This window comes from Populus trichocarpa, chromosome 16 (assembly GCF_000002775.5).
Source record: "Populus trichocarpa isolate Nisqually-1 chromosome 16, P.trichocarpa_v4.1, whole genome shotgun sequence".
Classification (NCBI taxonomy): domain Eukaryota; kingdom Viridiplantae; phylum Streptophyta; class Magnoliopsida; order Malpighiales; family Salicaceae; genus Populus; species Populus trichocarpa.
In genome coordinates this window covers 2,879,271-2,896,569 of record NC_037300.2, presented here as the reverse complement: position 1 = coordinate 2,896,569, position 17,299 = coordinate 2,879,271, and the positions used below count along the sequence as shown (strand labels likewise).

At 36.3% G+C, this 17,299-nt stretch overlaps 3 protein-coding genes and 1 long non-coding RNA gene across 4 annotated transcripts; 3 read left to right on the top strand and 1 right to left on the bottom strand.

The window, feature by feature from the left end:
- Positions 1 to 406: 406 nt before the first annotated feature.
- LOC7483972 (nudix hydrolase 23, chloroplastic) lies at positions 407 to 4,224 on the top strand. The gene is made up of 7 exons (XM_002323241.4): positions 407 to 871; positions 1,354 to 1,485; positions 2,180 to 2,256; positions 2,460 to 2,595; positions 2,690 to 2,830; positions 2,913 to 2,971; positions 3,814 to 4,224. The coding sequence occupies exons 1-7, from the start codon at positions 614 to 616 to the stop codon at positions 3,872 to 3,874; spliced, it is 864 nt and encodes a 287-aa protein (XP_002323277.2). The 5' UTR covers positions 407 to 613; the 3' UTR covers positions 3,875 to 4,224.
- Positions 4,225 to 4,798: 574 nt separating this feature from the next.
- On the top strand, positions 4,799 to 8,198 carry LOC7483971 (metal tolerance protein C2). Its single transcript, XM_002323240.4, has 10 exons — positions 4,799 to 5,452; positions 5,539 to 5,647; positions 5,754 to 5,793; positions 6,366 to 6,442; positions 6,614 to 6,702; positions 6,996 to 7,065; positions 7,184 to 7,222; positions 7,306 to 7,456; positions 7,612 to 7,701; positions 7,840 to 8,198. The coding sequence occupies exons 1-10, from the start codon at positions 5,059 to 5,061 to the stop codon at positions 7,939 to 7,941; spliced, it is 1,161 nt and encodes a 386-aa protein (XP_002323276.2). The 5' UTR covers positions 4,799 to 5,058; the 3' UTR covers positions 7,942 to 8,198.
- Positions 8,199 to 8,380: 182 nt separating this feature from the next.
- On the top strand, positions 8,381 to 11,295 carry LOC112324457 (uncharacterized). The gene is made up of 3 exons (XR_002978300.2): positions 8,381 to 10,501; positions 10,609 to 10,954; positions 11,101 to 11,295. It is a non-coding gene; the product is annotated as an uncharacterized LOC112324457 (long non-coding RNA).
- Positions 11,296 to 13,751: 2,456 nt separating this feature from the next.
- LOC7468927 (probable L-type lectin-domain containing receptor kinase S.5) lies at positions 13,752 to 16,252 on the bottom strand. Its single transcript, XM_024587582.2, has one exon. The coding sequence runs from the start codon at positions 15,982 to 15,984 to the stop codon at positions 14,029 to 14,031; it is 1,956 nt and encodes a 651-aa protein (XP_024443350.1). The 5' UTR covers positions 15,985 to 16,252; the 3' UTR covers positions 13,752 to 14,028.
- Positions 16,253 to 17,299: the final 1,047 nt, after the last annotated feature.

Here is a 17,299-nt window from a genome sequence, read left to right as displayed (position 1 = left end):
TAATATATCAAGATAATAATTTAATTAGTCCTTGTAGTTTTTGGAATTAATATTTAATCCAATGTTTTTTAACCAAACTTAAGAATTGAATTGACAAGTAGGAATTTAATTGAAAAAGAATTTATTTAAAAACTAAATAATATTTAATATAAAGTAAAAGGATAAAAAATATCATTTAAATAAAATAGAAGGATAAAAATAAAAATCTTAAAGATCAAGATATGTATTAATTAATAAAATACTATATACAGTGAGCGTGTCAAAGAACTTAACAATGGCGATAACTATAATGATGATATAAAATATAGAAAGTAGTATGAGGAATTTTTAAATTCAAAAACTATCATTAACCGATTGTGTAACCCAAACGAAATTTATTCCCCATGAGAAAAATGAAATCAATATTTGGAGGATCAAAATGAAATTTCTTATCTTTCATTCTGTGTATTGTAGTAACTGTACTGTACTCAGAAACACACCAGACCGAAGTTAACCGTGGCAACGCGGGTTCGCCTTGGAACACCTACCAAACACAATCATTCATACTTGCTAAACAATTCTCACCATACCTCAAGATTTTTGTTACAAAGACAAGAAATTGGTGAGATTTTCAATGCTAAAAGCAATACAGAATCTTGGTTCTGTGGCTTATTATTATAGACTGAAACCACCACATGCCGCTAAAACTAATGCTTTTGTCTCAACCTCCGCCAAACCATTATCCTGTTCTTCTCCAATAACCAGACCCACAAATCCTTTCATGTTTTTGACTCGAAAGACTCGGTCTTTGGGACCTGTTCGTGCTCACTCAACTCCGTCTGAGTCTAAGATGGATGGAACCTCTTCTTCATCTGTTGCTGTTCAGTCATCTGTGAGTTTCTCCGAGTTTTTTTTCCTTCTTGTTGAAATCCTGATACTCTTATCGAATTCGTAGATAAATTGGATAATTATTGGGATTCGTGATTGACATTTTTTCTTGATTATGCGCTTAAAGTCCGTCTCTTGCATCTGTTTTTGTTAGTTTGCCTTCAGTGTTCTGGAATTCGATTATGTTTTGTTTGTTTTTATCGGTGGTAAATGTTGAGTTGCTTATTTGTTTAAATCACATGGCAAAAAAGGAACAATCAAATAACTTGGCTCATATGGTATTGTATCCTTCTTTGAACATCACTTGTATTGTATTCTTATTCAAGTTTCTTAACAAGATTTTAGAAAGAGATGTTGTGACTTAGATCAATTTGATCAGGTTATCAGTGATTGTTGATGCGAGTGGGTTTTTTTTTTTTTCCCAGTCTTATTCAAGGCACTTGCATTCACATAATCCTATACCTTTCTAATGAAATCTGTTTTCAGGGAAGTGCTCGCAAGATCAATTTCTGTCAGTGGTGTGGTGGCCAGACAAAACATGATATACCTGATGGCGAGGAAAAGATGAGAGCCATTTGCACACTTTGTGAGAAAATTTCCTATCAAAACCCTAAAATGGTACGGTCATTCATTATTATAACTAAAATTGTCATGTATGTTTCTGTTGTTTTGTATGATTGAATGTGTCTGCTGAAATTGCTGAGGAAAATTTACTCATTTGCATATCATGATATTTCTTCTAAAATTAATTTTAGCATCCTGGTTTGCACCACAGCTGGTCAGGTATCTCCATTTAATGTAACGTACATGTGCTAGCTAGCTTCAATTATTCTTTCAGCAACAATTTAAATATTCAATCATATATCAGCATTGTGATTATCAATCAAAAACATGTGACACTACAAAAGGATTCATGTGACGTGGATGCTAGACAAAGTGACAATGCAATCTTCAGAGAACTTTTGGTGGACTAGAGATTATATGCAAAAAGGTTTCCAGGGAGAATAAATTGTTGAACCCTGACTCCCTGAGTCATAAAATAGTGGAATTGTGTGTGGATTATTTTAACTCTGCTGGTTGCTTTAACAAGCACTGAAAACAAGGAAAAACATTGTAGGCATGAATCTGAAAACCTTGCGATGTTTGTATCCCATTTGATTCTTGGTAAAGCATAATTTAAACATGTTTTGTTAACGCGGTATATGTTCTTAGTTTTCTCTCCAGTTTGTTTGGCATTGCACTTTCAATGAATAATTACTTTGTTTTAAAGGTAATGGAATTATTGTTTTCTTTTGTAAACTGGTTTGAATAGGTGGTGGGATGCCTCATTGAGCATGATAACAAGGTCCTACTCTGCAAGCGAAACATCCAACCATCACATGGCCTCTGGTATGCAACTGAAATTGTAATTTTGGTACAGAATGGAACCACTGCATGCTCTCTCTAAACAGAAACTCTCAAGTAGTTAAAAAGAAAAAAAAAAGAATTTTCTCCATATGTTACTTGGTCCCTTCTGCTTTGCATTTTAACTAGCTTCTATACTTTTGTTATCCATAATGGGTAACCCAGATAATTGGATTGTGCTGAAATAGGACCCTTCCAGCTGGTTACCTGGAAATTGGTGAGTCTGCTGCAGAAGGGGCAATCAGGGAAACCTGGGAGGAAGCACGTGCAGAAGTGGAAGTCGTGTCACCTTTTGCTCAATTGGACATCCCTCGTATTGGCCAAGTAAGGGAGAGATGCCCCTCATTTCTCATATTGATTTTTCTATGACCTTGCTTAAGGTTTCTAAGTTTGTTGTCGTTGTTGTTGTTTGGAGCAGACTTACATAATTTTCTTGGCAAAGTTGAAGAAGCCCCACTTTTCACCTGGTCCAGAGTCATTGGAGTGCCGACTTTTTTCAATTGATGATTTACCTTTGGATTCCTTGGCATTTTCATCAATGGTGGTTACTTTAAAGTTGGTAAGAGCCTTGTTTTAGCAATACACAGTTTTTTCATGCACTTGCTTTTGTCACTCGTATATCTAATTTCCTATCGTTGCAGTACATTGAAGATGTTAAAGCTGGAAGCCGAAAATTTCACTATGGCACGATTAACAAGAGGTACTTTATTATGCATTTTTGCATCAGAAGCTTAAGTGAACTGTGAAAATGGATTCTAATCTCAAAGCCAGACAGCCATGGGTTGTGCCCGGGGGGTGGGGATTGTCCATTGTCTCAACCACATGTGCGGCTTGACCTGTTTTTTGCTGTTCTGCTCTGTTGTAAATGCTATGGCAGAAGGCAACAATGATTTGATAAAACAGTGTTCATGTAAGTTTCAGAGGTGTTTGTTGTGGATTATTATGATGGTGGTGGTGGTATTGGAGGCAGGTAGGCACTTGTAGGCACTTTTAGGTGTTGTCAGTACTCCCATTTTTTCTAATTTTTATGGAAGAACAGAAAATATTGAATAACAGAACAAGGCTGAGTTTTTAGCCGGGGAACAAGGCTGAGTTTGATTATTCGTGAATGACAGACACCTTTTCTTTCTTTCTTCATAAATCTTTTGATTATTCTTTCAGCTGACATGACAAAATTTGCGTGCCAATCTTTAGCTGGGGAACAAGGCTGAATTTTTACGTGAACAACCTCTGTTTTTTTTTTGCAAAATGAGTTAGCGCCAGAAGTGTCCTTTTCTTTTCAGTTTGCTTTAATTCATATTATTCGTTCACTACACCTTTTCTGGCTCCTCATATTTGAATGTGGCTTTTGCGAGGTGGAATTTACAATGTGTAGGTTCTATTAAGTTCTTTTCCATAGCATTCTTTATTGTTCAGTGGTGTTAATATTCTAGATAGTGTTTGTTCTTTCTTTGTAGAATCCTGGTTGTTAAGCGTACTAGATAATTATTATTTATTTAAGCACGATCATGCTTGTTCAAGTCTTCTGATACTTCTTTGCAGGCCTGGCTCGAGCCCTTCTGATACCCATGCCTATACACTTGATCATCATTTGCAGTCCTGAGAATGGGGATCTGTTTTCCTTTTCACATGAGGTGATTAACAGATTGAAGCATAAAATGTTTAATAGCTGGGATTGACATTCTTTGATTTTTCAAATCCATGGTGGAGGCTGAGTATGTGATGGGATCAGCTGCTCGATGCATTGAAGCAACCGTCTAATGACACCAGATGGATCCTTCAGCAACCGGAGAGTCTTGAAGAGGCCATTTTTTCATTTGCAAATGTGTAACTTGTGTTTGATTGTTAGCTACATCCTACATTCCATCCTAAACGTACAGAAATGTGCTTTACTATTGTGCATTGCATAAAAACTTGTAAGCGAGGCTTCCTCTTAGTTCACATGTTCTTCTATCTCGCCTGTTTGAAAATGGTTCTCTATCATCCTCAAAACTTTCGTTTGGAATGGAGCTTCTGGCTCAAAGTTCCCGCAGAGTTGATAATACCACAACATTGCCTTATACTATGAAGCCTTCTGTATCACTATTTTAAAACTTGACCTGAACTAGCAGGGTTGATTCGTAACCATAGACCAATTAGCCGTCTAACTTGTGATTTTATCTTAATTAAATTATTCTATTTTTTTTCAAAATAGTTTTAATTCAAACATAGTTTTTTTACCTGTAAAGTTTGTATAAGAATATAACATTTATGTAGAGTTTATATAAAAATAAATCATTTATTGTTGTATGAGAATAATTGTTTTTTAAATTTAAATTTTAAAATTACCTTAGCTATTCTTTTAAAAGAGTCGTAGAATTTATTTAGGAGTTGCAATTACCTTTTACAATTCTCTAAAATGATTTTCTTCTCTAATTTTTTTCTTCATATTTTTCAACTGTGTTAAAGAAAAAAAAATCGATTAACTCTAGTTAAATGGACCCCACTGTCGGACTGATCAGACGAGACTTCCATACTCTCGTAACACAAGTCTAACTTGTTCACTTTGACTTTGCTAAGTAGCAGTCTCTCTCTCCCCTCAAATTCACTAAAAATTAGGTTTTTTTTTTCCTCAACCAAACTTTATTCAAAACCCAAACTGCAACGTTCTTAACGTCTGATCTTGGGGTTTCAAGTCCGTGATTGCTAATCAATGGAATTCACAAACTTGATTTGAAATAAAAAACCAGACTCCAATCCAACAAGTTACGGTTTTGTCTACAGCTCCCCCATTTTTTTTTATCCAAAATGGAGACGCCCAGAAATCCAGATGATGTTGATTTTGGATTGGGTACAAGCGATCGCAGGTACGCTTATTGGCGCCAATCTTCATTTCACCAACAATCACAAGAACCCAAAACCCCAATTTCTATCATCACGAATGATGCAACAAAGCCTCTGCTTTCACGCACCGTTTCAAGCATTGACATTCCACCGGAGATTGATTATTCTTTTGATTACCAAAACGACACCATTTTTGAGGACCCAAAGAGGAAACTATCGGATTTGGATTCCGTGCTTTCGATTTTTAGGGTTATTAGGTCTGGGAGTAGACAAATGAGAAGACTTTTCTTGATGATTTCGCTTAATGTTGCGTATTCTACTGCTGAATTGGCGATCGGACTCTTTACAGGCCGTGTCGGTGAGGAATTGAGTCAGTTTTGGGTTTAGGTCTTTCAATCAGAACACTGTTTTGATTGATTTTTGTTTTATGGGGTCTTGCTGCAGGTTTGGTATCTGATGCGTTTCATTTGACATTTGGATGTGGGCTTTTAACGTTTTCGTTGTTTGCCATGGCTGCTTCTAGGAGAAAGTCTGATCATGTCTACACTTATGGGTTAGTTATTATTTTGGTTGTAATTATGTTTGTGTGAATTTTTCCCGATATTGATCAATCTTTGTCTTTAAAGGAACTGATTTTAACTGCTAAATGCCTTTGCCAGGTACAAAAGGCTTGAAGTGTTGGCTGCTTTTACTAATGCTGTAAGTAACATGCCAAATTCCTGTAGGATTTTGTGTTTTTGGTTTTTTTTTGGGTGCTATTAGAGATATGATAATCCAAGGTGTTATTGTTGATATATATTTGGTGTATTAATGGTTTGCTTTAGTTGGATAAATTGGGTTTTGTGTTTTATATGCTTTAGCTTGCGGGGTTGAAACATCAGGAGTGTGGTGCATAGTGAACAGTTATGAGTGGCATGAAAACAATAAGATGTTCAATATATAGATGTATACATAAATCTTAAAAATGCATTCAGCACTTGATGTTTGGTTTGTTTTTGTCTCGGAGAAATGAGACCTATGTCTTGGCTCAGATAGTTTAGGAAGAGGGTGGGGTTTTACCTTTGATACTCACCAAATAAAAGAGAGGAAGTAAAGTTTTGCTTCCGAGTCTTATGATTTTTTATTGACCCTGGATGTTTCTTTGGCACTGAATATGTGTATCTGATGAAGAATTACTTTTACTCTCTTCAATTAATTCCTTTATAAAATTAAAACTTCTTTTCTTTGCTCTAACATCTAGATATTCTTGATTTTGCTGCTTGTGTAGACAGCTGTTTCTTTTGTTCATGTCATTCTCGTTAGCTGTGGAAGCACTCCATGCATTCATACAAGATGAATCTGAACACAAGTAAGTCGGTTGTGCAGATATCTGGAGCAGTATACTTATTATGCTGGATCCAGCATCATAGATAAGCACATACTTGCCAAAAGATAGTTACTATGTATTTAGTGCAGTGCACTTCGTGGCTCATCCTTTTATTTTTCATCTTTAACATGGAGATTGCAACCCTTTTTACAGGCATTACTTGATTGTTTCTGCGGTGACAAATTTATTGGTGAATCTTATTGGTGTTTGGTTCTTCAGGAATTATGCTCGCATTAATATTGGTAAGTCACTTACTGCACTTTTATGTGTCACAGGAAGTCATTTTATGAGCTTTAAGCCATATGAAAAGGCTCACATGTACTAGCGCTTATTTGAATAGCATTATTCAAGTATAATGAGTGGTACACTGTAAAACATGGTGCTTTTCCAATTTGATCCTTGATGGGAATTTTTGGCATATTATACATATGGTTATAATGATTGTTACTGTTATAGAAACTGCTTCAGTTGTTTAATAGATTTTGATATTTTTATCTTTTCTTTGGATTATGTTGCATTTATATTTTGCATGCAGTCTACAGAAAAGCAGAAGATATGAATTTCCATTCAGTATGCTTGCATGTTATTGCAGATTCAATTCGCAGGTATGCTCTCTGAGTCTGTGTGTGTACTTATTTTTCTTTGCAAAAGCATGTTCCTTTTTTATTTACTTGCATATTTCATATATCCATGATTGGCTGATTTACTCTTTTTGTTTCTCAGTGCAGGCTTGATATTGGCATCCTGGTTTTTGTCCCTTGGGTACTTTGCTTCATCTTTGTTTTTTCACTGCAATCTCCCCTGTTTACCTCTTTTGTTTTTAATTTCTGTTTTACAAATTACAGGGTTGAAAATGCTGAAGTTTTATGTTTGGGGCTGGTTTCTGCTGCTGTTGTTATGCTTGTCCTACCACTATTTAAAGCCACGGGTGGCATCTTGCTTCAAATGGCACCACCTAGCATTCCATCTTCAGCATTGAGCAAATGCTTGAGACAGGTAAGCTCCCATAAAGGCTTTCATTCATTTGCTATGATCCGAGTGTGAATTTTCAAATAGTTAGGATGTTTCCAACATTTTGAAGAGCCGATTCTTATACAATACATTTTGGCTGAATTTATTTATCATTACATATAATTCCCTTTTCTGGCTAGGTTTCTGCCCGTGAAGATGTTGCTGAAGTTTCTGAAGCTCGGTTTTGGGAATTGGTGCCTGGTCATGTTATTGGCTCAATTTCACTTCAGGTACATCACTGAAAGTTTGGCTTATTTGCTGTCATTTTTGATGTGGCAGGTGGCGTCCTTTGTTATACTTTTGAAGTTCTACTTTCTGGTTGTTTAAAGACTGGTAACACAATTTTGTTTCTTGGATGTTGTTAATAGGTGAAGGAGGGGGTGGACGACCGCCCAATATTACAATGGGTGCATGGTTTGTACCATGATCTGGGAGTACAGGATCTGACAGTGCAAACCAATTATGATTGAGGTTCATTTCCTATAAAATTGGTTTTTTTTTTCAAGAACAGCCTGAGATTGAAGTCCATCTTTTGCATTCGTTATTATTGTTCATTTGAAACAATTGTATTACCCATAGAGGGGGATTTTAATCTATAGTCCCCGTATAGAACGGATTTGTGCAAAATAACTTTACGTCATAGTTAGAGTTGATTTTTCATGTTTGTATATAATCTCTTTACTAATTTTCATTATTAACTGCCTTTTAGTAATAGGTAGTTTGATAATTATCATATGTTCACTGGCAAATCAGTCATTGCCCCTCCCAAAGTAGTTTAAACCGGGCCTTACAAGACTTGTTGACCTGCTTGACGCCAAACTCCTCGGGTCTAACCCAAGGATTTTTTTTAAAAAGCTTTTGTTCAAAATAATATTTGTTTCATTAGAAAAAAAAAACTTGAAATAACATCTTTTTTAAAAATTAATAAAATGATGGTTTATGGTTAATCAACTTGGTTGATCCGAGTTTCATGTTAGATCAAATCTAGGGGTGTTCACAAGGTTGGCTTGGTCTATTTTTAGTTTTGATTTTTTTTTTATATAAAAAGAGATCAAACTGAATTAATTTTGTAAAAGAAATTAAATGAATTGAGATTCTGAGTGTCCGGTTAATTCAGTTGGTATGGATATTTCTACCAACAATTGTTACCGAATCAACTGCAAGTCAGACCTCTTCACCCGTCCTAGTTCTTCCATGATTTCCAAGTTAAATTAGACAAGCGAAAAATAAAAGGAAGCTGAAAAATCCCTTGTCAGAAAACTAATTGGTGTCACGTAATGGGGTATCATCTGAAATCATGAACTGCGATAAGCTTTCAACATTCCAGTAATTAGCTTTCTGATTCAAAGCATTCACTGCAAATTTAGATAAAATGGCAATTACAAGTTACAGTCATTACACTGATCATGCAGTGTAATCACTTCTCGTGGTGGTGCTTCCCAGAATAGAAGATTTGTTTACTTCTCGTGTTGGTGCTTCCCCTGTAAGAACTTTCTGGTGGCGTGTGACAAGCTATATAGAAAAAATGGCACTCAAAAAGTAAGTTGAGTTGTGTTTGAACTCGCGAAGGTTGGAAACTAAAAAATCATGGCTTTGTAATTGATCAATAGCAGAGGGCTGCTAGGATTAAAGATGTGGCTGACAGGGGAAAAGCGCAGCTAAAGGTTAAATTAAAATGACCTTGGCAGAATTATTGAAGTCACATCTTTGTATAAAAGAAAAACAGAACATCTAGTAGTTGTAGTCACAGAAAATCTACTAATTGAAGTCACATTATGCTCTTTAACATAAAATCAAGAACCCCGTAATGCTAGTAATCAGTTTTTTATTTTTATTTTTCGAAGCAATCAGCAGTCAATCACCATAAAATATCGCCAGAGATGAATGATAACTAGCCAGTTTCTTTGTCGGAAGCTGGAAAGTGTTTCGAAGGGAAAGGTTTTTTGAATGGAGATAGATAGATGAATGGATTGTAGATAAACAAATGGAAGAAATGGAGGAAACATGGATTAGAGAATTTGAATTGTTGCAGAGAAACCCAAGAATTCTTAGACCTAAACTGACAGTGTCACAAACGGAAGGGTGGAATTATAAATATTATTGATGTACATGCACTCAGTCAACTCTTTGTATAAAAAAAGGACTCAATTAAGCATTCTGTAGTCCTCTTGTGATAGAACAGGAAATGAGAGAAAACCCCGGGAATCAGAAATCATAATAGGTTGACCCGAATTTGACACAAAACTAGTTTACAAACCCTTCATTAAATTAAAGCAGGATGGAACTGAAAAGTGACGACACAGGAGACGTTTATCTTGACGTTATCAATGATTCTGTGCACACTTTCACTGTTCATACCGATATGTCTTGTTGGTCAAATTCTCAGCACTTCAGTTATATATATATAACTATATGGATTTTAGCGGGGGTGCTTAGGGGTTCATACATATGCTGGCTTAGCATTATGGTTTTGTTCACAGGTGTTGCCTGCAACCCAATAGATGCTACCTTAGTTGCAACTGGGAGTGCAGAGGATAAAGGCTTTCTCTGGAAGATTGGAGATGGAGATTGGAAAGTGGAGCTAAATGGCATGTCATTATTCTGCTTTATGCATTATGGTTTGTTGAGTACAGGATTTTTGTCAGGATAATGATTAGGGCTGAAGACTTTGAACTAGGGTGTAAATAGGTAGTCGGGGATCTTTTAAGACAAGACAGTTTTGATTCTGTCGTTTTATAGTGGCAGAGATTTTCCTCTGAATTGATGTTATTTAGGGTTTAGCCATATGTCTTCCTAGTCCCAATCAACACTGATTATCTGGATTCTTTATGTATTTCTTATATTCGACAGATTTTCTCTACGCATTTCGTTGCAGGTCATGAGGATTCTGTTTCTTGTTTAGCCTTTAGTGCTGATGGGCAGTTGCTTGCATCTGGTGGTGTTGGTGCAACAGTTCGAATTTGGGACTCGTCAGGTCATCACAGACACAAACTTGAAGATGCTTCTAGTTCTTCTGAAGTTGAGTTTGAGGTAAGAGGTAAAAATGTGCCCTTTCTATATAGCCTGTTTTTACTGTGGTTTTCTTGAGCATTTGTTTTATGAAGAACGATCCCAGCTTTGTTGATTTAGTGGATCAGGTGGCATCCAAGACGTCCTTTTGCGTTGGCGGGTTCTACTGATTTCATTGCCTCGATGAAGGATGCTGAAAAAGGCGTCCTTTTCAATACGGTCATGGTGGATCTGTGACTTGTGGTGATTTTACACCTGACAGTATCTTCCAACTTTTTTATTTATTAATATGGGTGTTTGAGTCAGCTTGTGTTTACCTCAACTAAATTTTAGAGTCCGTGGTTAAACTTCTCAGTCGCACTTTTTCATAACTTGTTTCCCTACTTTGTGTTTGAGGAAGACCATATTATTTGTACTGGTTCTACTGATGCAACTCTGAGGATATGGGATGCGAGGCAATTCATGTTGTAAGAGGTATGCATTTTGGGTTTTTGTTTTGCATTTTCATATCATATGCTATTTTGCTCAAATATTTGATTGATGTTGAGATGTGATTTCAACAAACATGACTGCACCTGGCCCCTTTTGTTTTAATATTTTCCTTTTCTTTCTTTGTTTAGGCTGTGGATTCTGCCATTGATTCCATTTCAGCTTCACATTTCCTGTACCATTGCCAAGCCAGGAATAAGCCCCTTGAGATTTCCCATAACTGAAAACAGGGGTTGTACCAACCTGCTTGCTGATTTACAAACTGCAAGCTTGCTATATTGATTGCCTCTATCAGATTTTGCTCTTTTTTAATTTTTTTTGTCGAACACATCTTCCATAACCTCAAATCAGAAACGTTGTAAAACTTGATGCAGATTTTGCTCTTTTTTAATTTTTTTTTGTCTAACACATCTTCCATAACCTCAAATCAGAAACGTTGTAAAACTTGATGTATTTTTAAATTGGAAGCGTTTGAGCTTATTTTTCTTCAGCACTTTGTCTGGCTCTTGCTTCCTCAATTTAAGCTTGTGTTAAGTGCCCTTAGGAACCTTTCTGACCTCAAGAGCACAATGACTAAGTTTCCCTCTTCAACTCTTGAACAAAATGATGCTGATTTGCTGTATTATCATAAGCTTCATTGTTTGCCTTCAAGGTAGCCTCTGCCTCCCGACCAACTTGCTAAATATGATCTGTAAATTTAACTGAATTGTGCTCCTTACCACAAGAATTGAACGTGTTTGAAAAATGTAATGTCTTCCCCAATCCTCCTCTTCTCAACCTGTGGTTGTCACTTGTCATCACTCTTGGAACCACCAAAAGCTCCCTTGAATTGATAGACATTCATTTCTCCATTCTCTTGCACACAAATATCATGTATTAGCTCAAGCTCATCAAAATTCTCACCTTCCCGCTCTACCAGATTCACTCTGTGCTGTGTACAGGCACAAGACTATGGCCCTCTTCCTCACAAGTGAAGCAACTAAACCATGAGTTTCTGCTCACTTTACAGTAGCTGAAGTACTTATTGCTCACAAGAGCTATGCATCATTCTGCACAGCAGCCTTTATTGCTCCAATCAAATTTACTCGAACTTCCTACAGTAGATCAGGTAGCCGCATCAGTCTCAGCTGGTTCTCACCATAGCAATATCTGCTAGAACTATCAACTTTCATGTGCCCTTAGCCTTCAGGGTTGGGGCATGATAGGTGAATTTTGGTTTAATTTTTACTGGGGTTTTATTTTTGATTTAGAGGCCACTACTTCAAGTACTCAAGTTTAATCTTGAGATAGTTGGATTTGGTCAGGAATTAACTCTGCAACATGGGGGAGGCAGAGGAAAAGTTCTACAAATGTGAAGATTTAGATGTGGCTAAGAATTGAAACGGAATGCTTACTATCAAGAATTCTATTCTCTATTTGTGTTAATTTATTTAAATTGCTTAATCAATCCAGAACCATGACTAAATGGAGTCTTGTTTGCAGTATCATGAGACATCTATCATCTTTGGATACTTTGGTCTTTCTCATAATAACGAGCCCATATATCCTCGGTCTGACCAAAGTAACTATCACGCCGAACTAAAATGACCATGTACTTTGCTATTTGCATGGTTGAAAAAGGGAAGCATATATCCAACAAAAAAAATGGATTTTGCGTCCATTTTCCAAGGAGGTACAGTCAAATCTGAAAAACCAACTTTTCCAAATTATTTTTTCCATGGCCATGACATGTGGAAGAGAGAAAATCGCATTCAACTACATGGGGTTTTGTCAAGCTCCTTTCATCAAGGTCTGCAATTTGGAAACCAGGCAAAAGATGAGATTTTCACCTTTTTTTCCCCTTCAAGGAAATAAAAAAAAACATTAGAGGTAGGGTTTTGCGCCAATTTCACAACCTTTTAATTATTGGAATTAACCTTTATGACATGTATAGGATGACAACATAGTGATGTACATGTTGAGAGAATACTGGGTTTAGGGTTTCTGTGTTATTTACTTTGAAGAATAAAAGGAGGCATGAATTTAAATCAAGGAATAATATTGGTTTCCAATATAGACAGGTTTGCCTAAATTGAGTTTTCCTGCAAGTTCTTGCAGATTTCATTGACAGGTTTTGCTCTCTCTCTTCAATGTATTTAGTTTCCTTTGCACATGCTTACTTGCTTTCCAGTTGCTTTCTTCTTATGCATCCAAGTTAACCTGATGTATATTCCAGTTAACCTGAGGTTCATTTTCTGTGTTACTGGTCTTCTTTTCTTGCTATGTTCTCCGGAACAGCCTTAGATTGAACTCCATCTTCTAGTTCTTATTATTGTTTGCCACGATAAAGAATTTTATTACCCCGTAGAGGGTGATTTTGAATCTTTATTCCCCATATAGAACGGTGAATTACTGCAGAATTACTTCATGTCGTGTCTCTGATGATCTTGACTCTTTGATCTTCATTCTTTTCGTTACTATGAGTCCATGATATTAATAGCCTTGCCACCTCGATATCCTTTCATAGTTAAATGGGGCTGAGGGGAGTAATCAGTCAAGGATCCCTCCCACATTAGTTTTAGAGCATTGAAATGTTTTGCTTATCGGCAAATTACTTTGTTTTTTTACCTGCAGCTTTTGTTCATATTATGTCAAAATAAGGTGTGCAAAAGGCCAGCTGGGTATGACAGCTTTAGTTTTCTTAAAAATTTTGTTATGAAAAAAATTCTGTCCAATATATGTTGCTTGATCATTAAGACTATGATAACATATTAAAAAAAACATTAAATTGATCACCAAGATATACCATCGTTGGCTCGCCAAAGGGATTTGACATTTCAGAAAACATCTTCCTTCTAGGAATTATGGTGAACCTGCAGCTAGTTTTCCAGCACTATGTACATAATTTGACGAAGAAAAAAATAAATTTATTGACGTGTTGCTATTTCTTAACAATCATTGCCTGGAACACAGCAACGTTATGGCTAGATATATATCTACTACTACATTACTGACTAAAACAGAATCATATATACTGACTGATGATCGACATATTCTCCTTCGATCCTTTGGCATTTGATTCATCTCCCTGAGATTTCTGAAAATGGAGAGAGTTCGCCTCCAATGATAGAGTTGCCCCATTCTTTGAAGGATGGAGGCTTGGGCGGCCACATAAAAACAGGCCTTTCAGCAGGCACGTCTGGTGGTGGCGCTTCCCCTGTAAGGACCTGCAAAACAGTTTTCATGGAGGGCCTATCGTTTGGATTTGGATGGCAGCAGGCCAACCCCAGAATAAGCACGCACTCCATTTCTTCATTTTTGAATATTCCATCCAATCTGGGGTCTGCACCTTCGAGGATCGTTCCCCTTCTGTAAAGTTCCCATAGCCCATGCACAATGTTACTAATGTAGTCATCCCGCTCAGTCTGCCCTCCAGGCTTCCTTCCACAAGCAACTTCCAGAACAAGAACGCCAAAAGCATAAACATCTGTTTCGGTCGTTGCCCTTCCCGTAAGAATACTCTCCGGAGCCATGTAGCCAGGTGTTCCAGCAAGCTCTTTCGTTGTGTGGTGAGTTTGTTCATTTCGAATAATGGTGCGAGCTAAGCCAAAATCTCCCAGTTGCGCTTTGAAATCTAAATCCAACATTATGTTACTGGCCTTTATGTCTCGGTGAAGTACCCTCTTCATGCAGCCATTATGCAGATAATCCAATGCCTGTGCCACTCCGGAAATCACGCTCAGCCTTTTTTCCCAGCTCAGGGTTGCTTCCTGCGTGCCTGGCTTTTCATCACAAAATACATATTTATCCAGGCTTCCATTAGGCAAGTACTCGTAAACCAAGAGGTACTCACGCCTTTCATGACACCATCCGATCAACCTAACAAGATTTCGGTGATGGAGGTTGCCTATTGTAGTGACTTCTGCTATGAATTCTTGTTTACCTTGGGTTGATTTCTTTGAGATTCTTTTGACAGCGACTTCCTTGTTTCCCAAGATTCCCTTGTAGACTGTCCCGAAGCCACCTTTCCCGAGCTTGTTCTTGGGGTTGAAATTACCAGTTGCTTTGCTAAGTTCTTTGAATTTGTATTTCCTCGGAGCAGTTGAGGAGCCTAGGATTGCCTCATCAATATTTGGATAAGCATCCTCCAGCCTGTCCACTTGACATCCTCTTTTCCTGTACAAGAAAAGGGCGATACCAATACTAATCAACAGGATTAGTACTGATCCTACCGCAACTAAAATCCAAACCCACCGCAACTTGGAGTCTTTTATCTCCGAACCGATGAACTCCCATGACCTCACACAATTTAGTTGAGTGTTGTTACTTGTTGAACCCGAAAACCCCACATAAACGTTTTCTGGAAGATAGTCTGAGAGATTGAGATGCTCAGAAATAACTGGATTCTTCATGTCCTTATCCACAAAAACAGTCAAATTCTTGCCGTCGTATCGAACATCTACCGTGACATCTTTGCCCTTAGAAAGATAAATGCCTCTGTCATTTAACGAAACCGATGTTCTTGAGTAGACACTGTTCACATCCAATCCAATATGGTTATCATCAAGATCATCCGGGAAACTTTGTCCGGTGTCAAATTCTACTGCCACTGTCCTGGCTTCCTTGGATCCATTTAACGTGGAATTTACTATTCCAAGCCATTGTCCTTTACTTCCATCTGGAACATCACGATCTGCTGTTAATATAAAAGCTAAGCCTTCACCACTTGAAGCTGTCTGTCTTTTGATATTGAGTACGAAGGTTGTATTGAAAGATGCATTCTTCCCTCCGTTGCTCCATAGTCTGAATGGCCATCTGTACAAGACCCTTCCAGCCCTGTTAACCATAGAAAATCCATTAGAATCTGGTGTGACTTGGATGGCGGTATGGGCTATATAAGAAATATCGGGAGTCAAAATAAGTTGATCTCTATCTGATTCCGTGAAGTTTGGAAACTGAAAATCAAGGCTCTGTACTAGAGCAAGAGCCCAGAGGACAGCTAGAATTACGGATGTGGCTACCAAGGGAAAGCGCATCTCGCCAAAAGTAACTCTCCAGAGAATGAGAAGTTAGAATTGTAGTTAATTTTGTGCAACTTTCTGGCAAGTTTAAAGCCAAATGAATGAGAAGTCGAGGATATACAAAGACAGGTTCATGTCAGCTTAAATTAGAAAAAAATGTTAGGACTTCTATAAGGGAGTAAATTTCCTTGTATTTTCTGATCTTATATTTTATTCTCTTGGAAAATTTAGAACTGTAGAATCGTAGATACCACAACAGGGAAGTTAATATCAATCTGAATAATATTTGGTTGACCAATATTACGCAGTTGTCATCAAATCTATACAAGAGTACTCTGCTTAATTACGCTTGTATGTATTGGATTTGATGGGCATATTTGTCTATATATATATATATATTATTTTTTTTTTTCTGGCTCTAGGAAGAATGAGTCCAGTTTAATGTTTTTGATACTTTTTTTCTAAAAAAAATTATTTGTTCAGTTAATACTTAAAATTTGTAGTCAATTAATTAAATAAATTGAATTAATAATTGGTACACTATATCTAATTAACCTGCCCTGTTGTCATTTATTTTCAGTCAAATGACGCCCTGCTTATCTCTGCTCATTATCATCCAGGAAATTTCTTTGAATTGACATGTTCTTGGCATTTGAAAAAGGTTGTTGATATGCACGAGGAAAATCAAATTAAGGCAGTCGTATATATATCACCAAATAAAAGAGTCTACGCATAAAAGTAATACATACAACCAAATAATATAAAATTATTTATTTCATCTTTATCCAATCATTTAATATATATACAAAAAAAGATAGCGTAGTTTTATTAATTTGTTCAACGCAATTTTATTTTTTGAGAAATTTTTAAATAACGCCGGTTCATTACTATAGATAAAGAACCAAATCAAGTATATAAAACACATTTTAATGTGCACATAAATCATTCCAAAAATATTTTTAATTTCATTCTTTAATATTAAATTAATTAAAAATTAGATTTTATAATTTATTTGGATTTGTTTTCTATGAGGTTTTCTTGATCTTGTAACCCGGATTGCGAGTTTGACAAATTATCTCAAATTATTTTTTAGGTCATTTTCTAATTTTTTTTTTCAAATTCATTCTTTAACAATAAGGTGATTGAGAATTTAAACTTTATAATTTATTTTGATTTGTTTTCTATAAGATTATCGTAGTCTCGTAACTTAGATTATAAATTTAACATGTTAATTCTAATTAATTTCAATTAATCTAACATGTTTTTATCTTAATCTTAAAAAAATATTATCTTAATTTTTTTTTTAATCAAATTATATTTTTTCAAGTTA

Bases quoted from the DNA above. Each gene is read 5' to 3' on its own strand.
- LOC7483971 (XM_002323240.4), top strand. From the start codon at position 5,059: ATGGAGACGCCCAGAAATCCAGATGATGTTGATTTTGGATTGGGTACA. The intron at 5,453-5,538 runs GTGAGGAATTGA...GTCTTGCTGCAG, and splicing joins ACTCTTTACAGGCCGTGTCG to GTTTGGTATCTGATGCGTTT. The intron at 6,703-6,995 runs GTAAGTCACTTA...TTTTGCATGCAG, and splicing joins TTATGCTCGCATTAATATTG to TCTACAGAAAAGCAGAAGAT.
- LOC7483972 (XM_002323241.4), top strand. From the start codon at position 614: ATGCTAAAAGCAATACAGAATCTTGGTTCTGTGGCTTATTATTATAGA. The intron at 2,257-2,459 runs GTATGCAACTGA...GTGCTGAAATAG, and splicing joins CAACCATCACATGGCCTCTG to GACCCTTCCAGCTGGTTACC. The intron at 2,972-3,813 runs GTACTTTATTAT...ACTTCTTTGCAG, and splicing joins TATGGCACGATTAACAAGAG to GCCTGGCTCGAGCCCTTCTG.
- LOC7468927 (XM_024587582.2), bottom strand. From the start codon at position 15,984: ATGCGCTTTCCCTTGGTAGCCACATCCGTAATTCTAGCTGTCCTCTGG.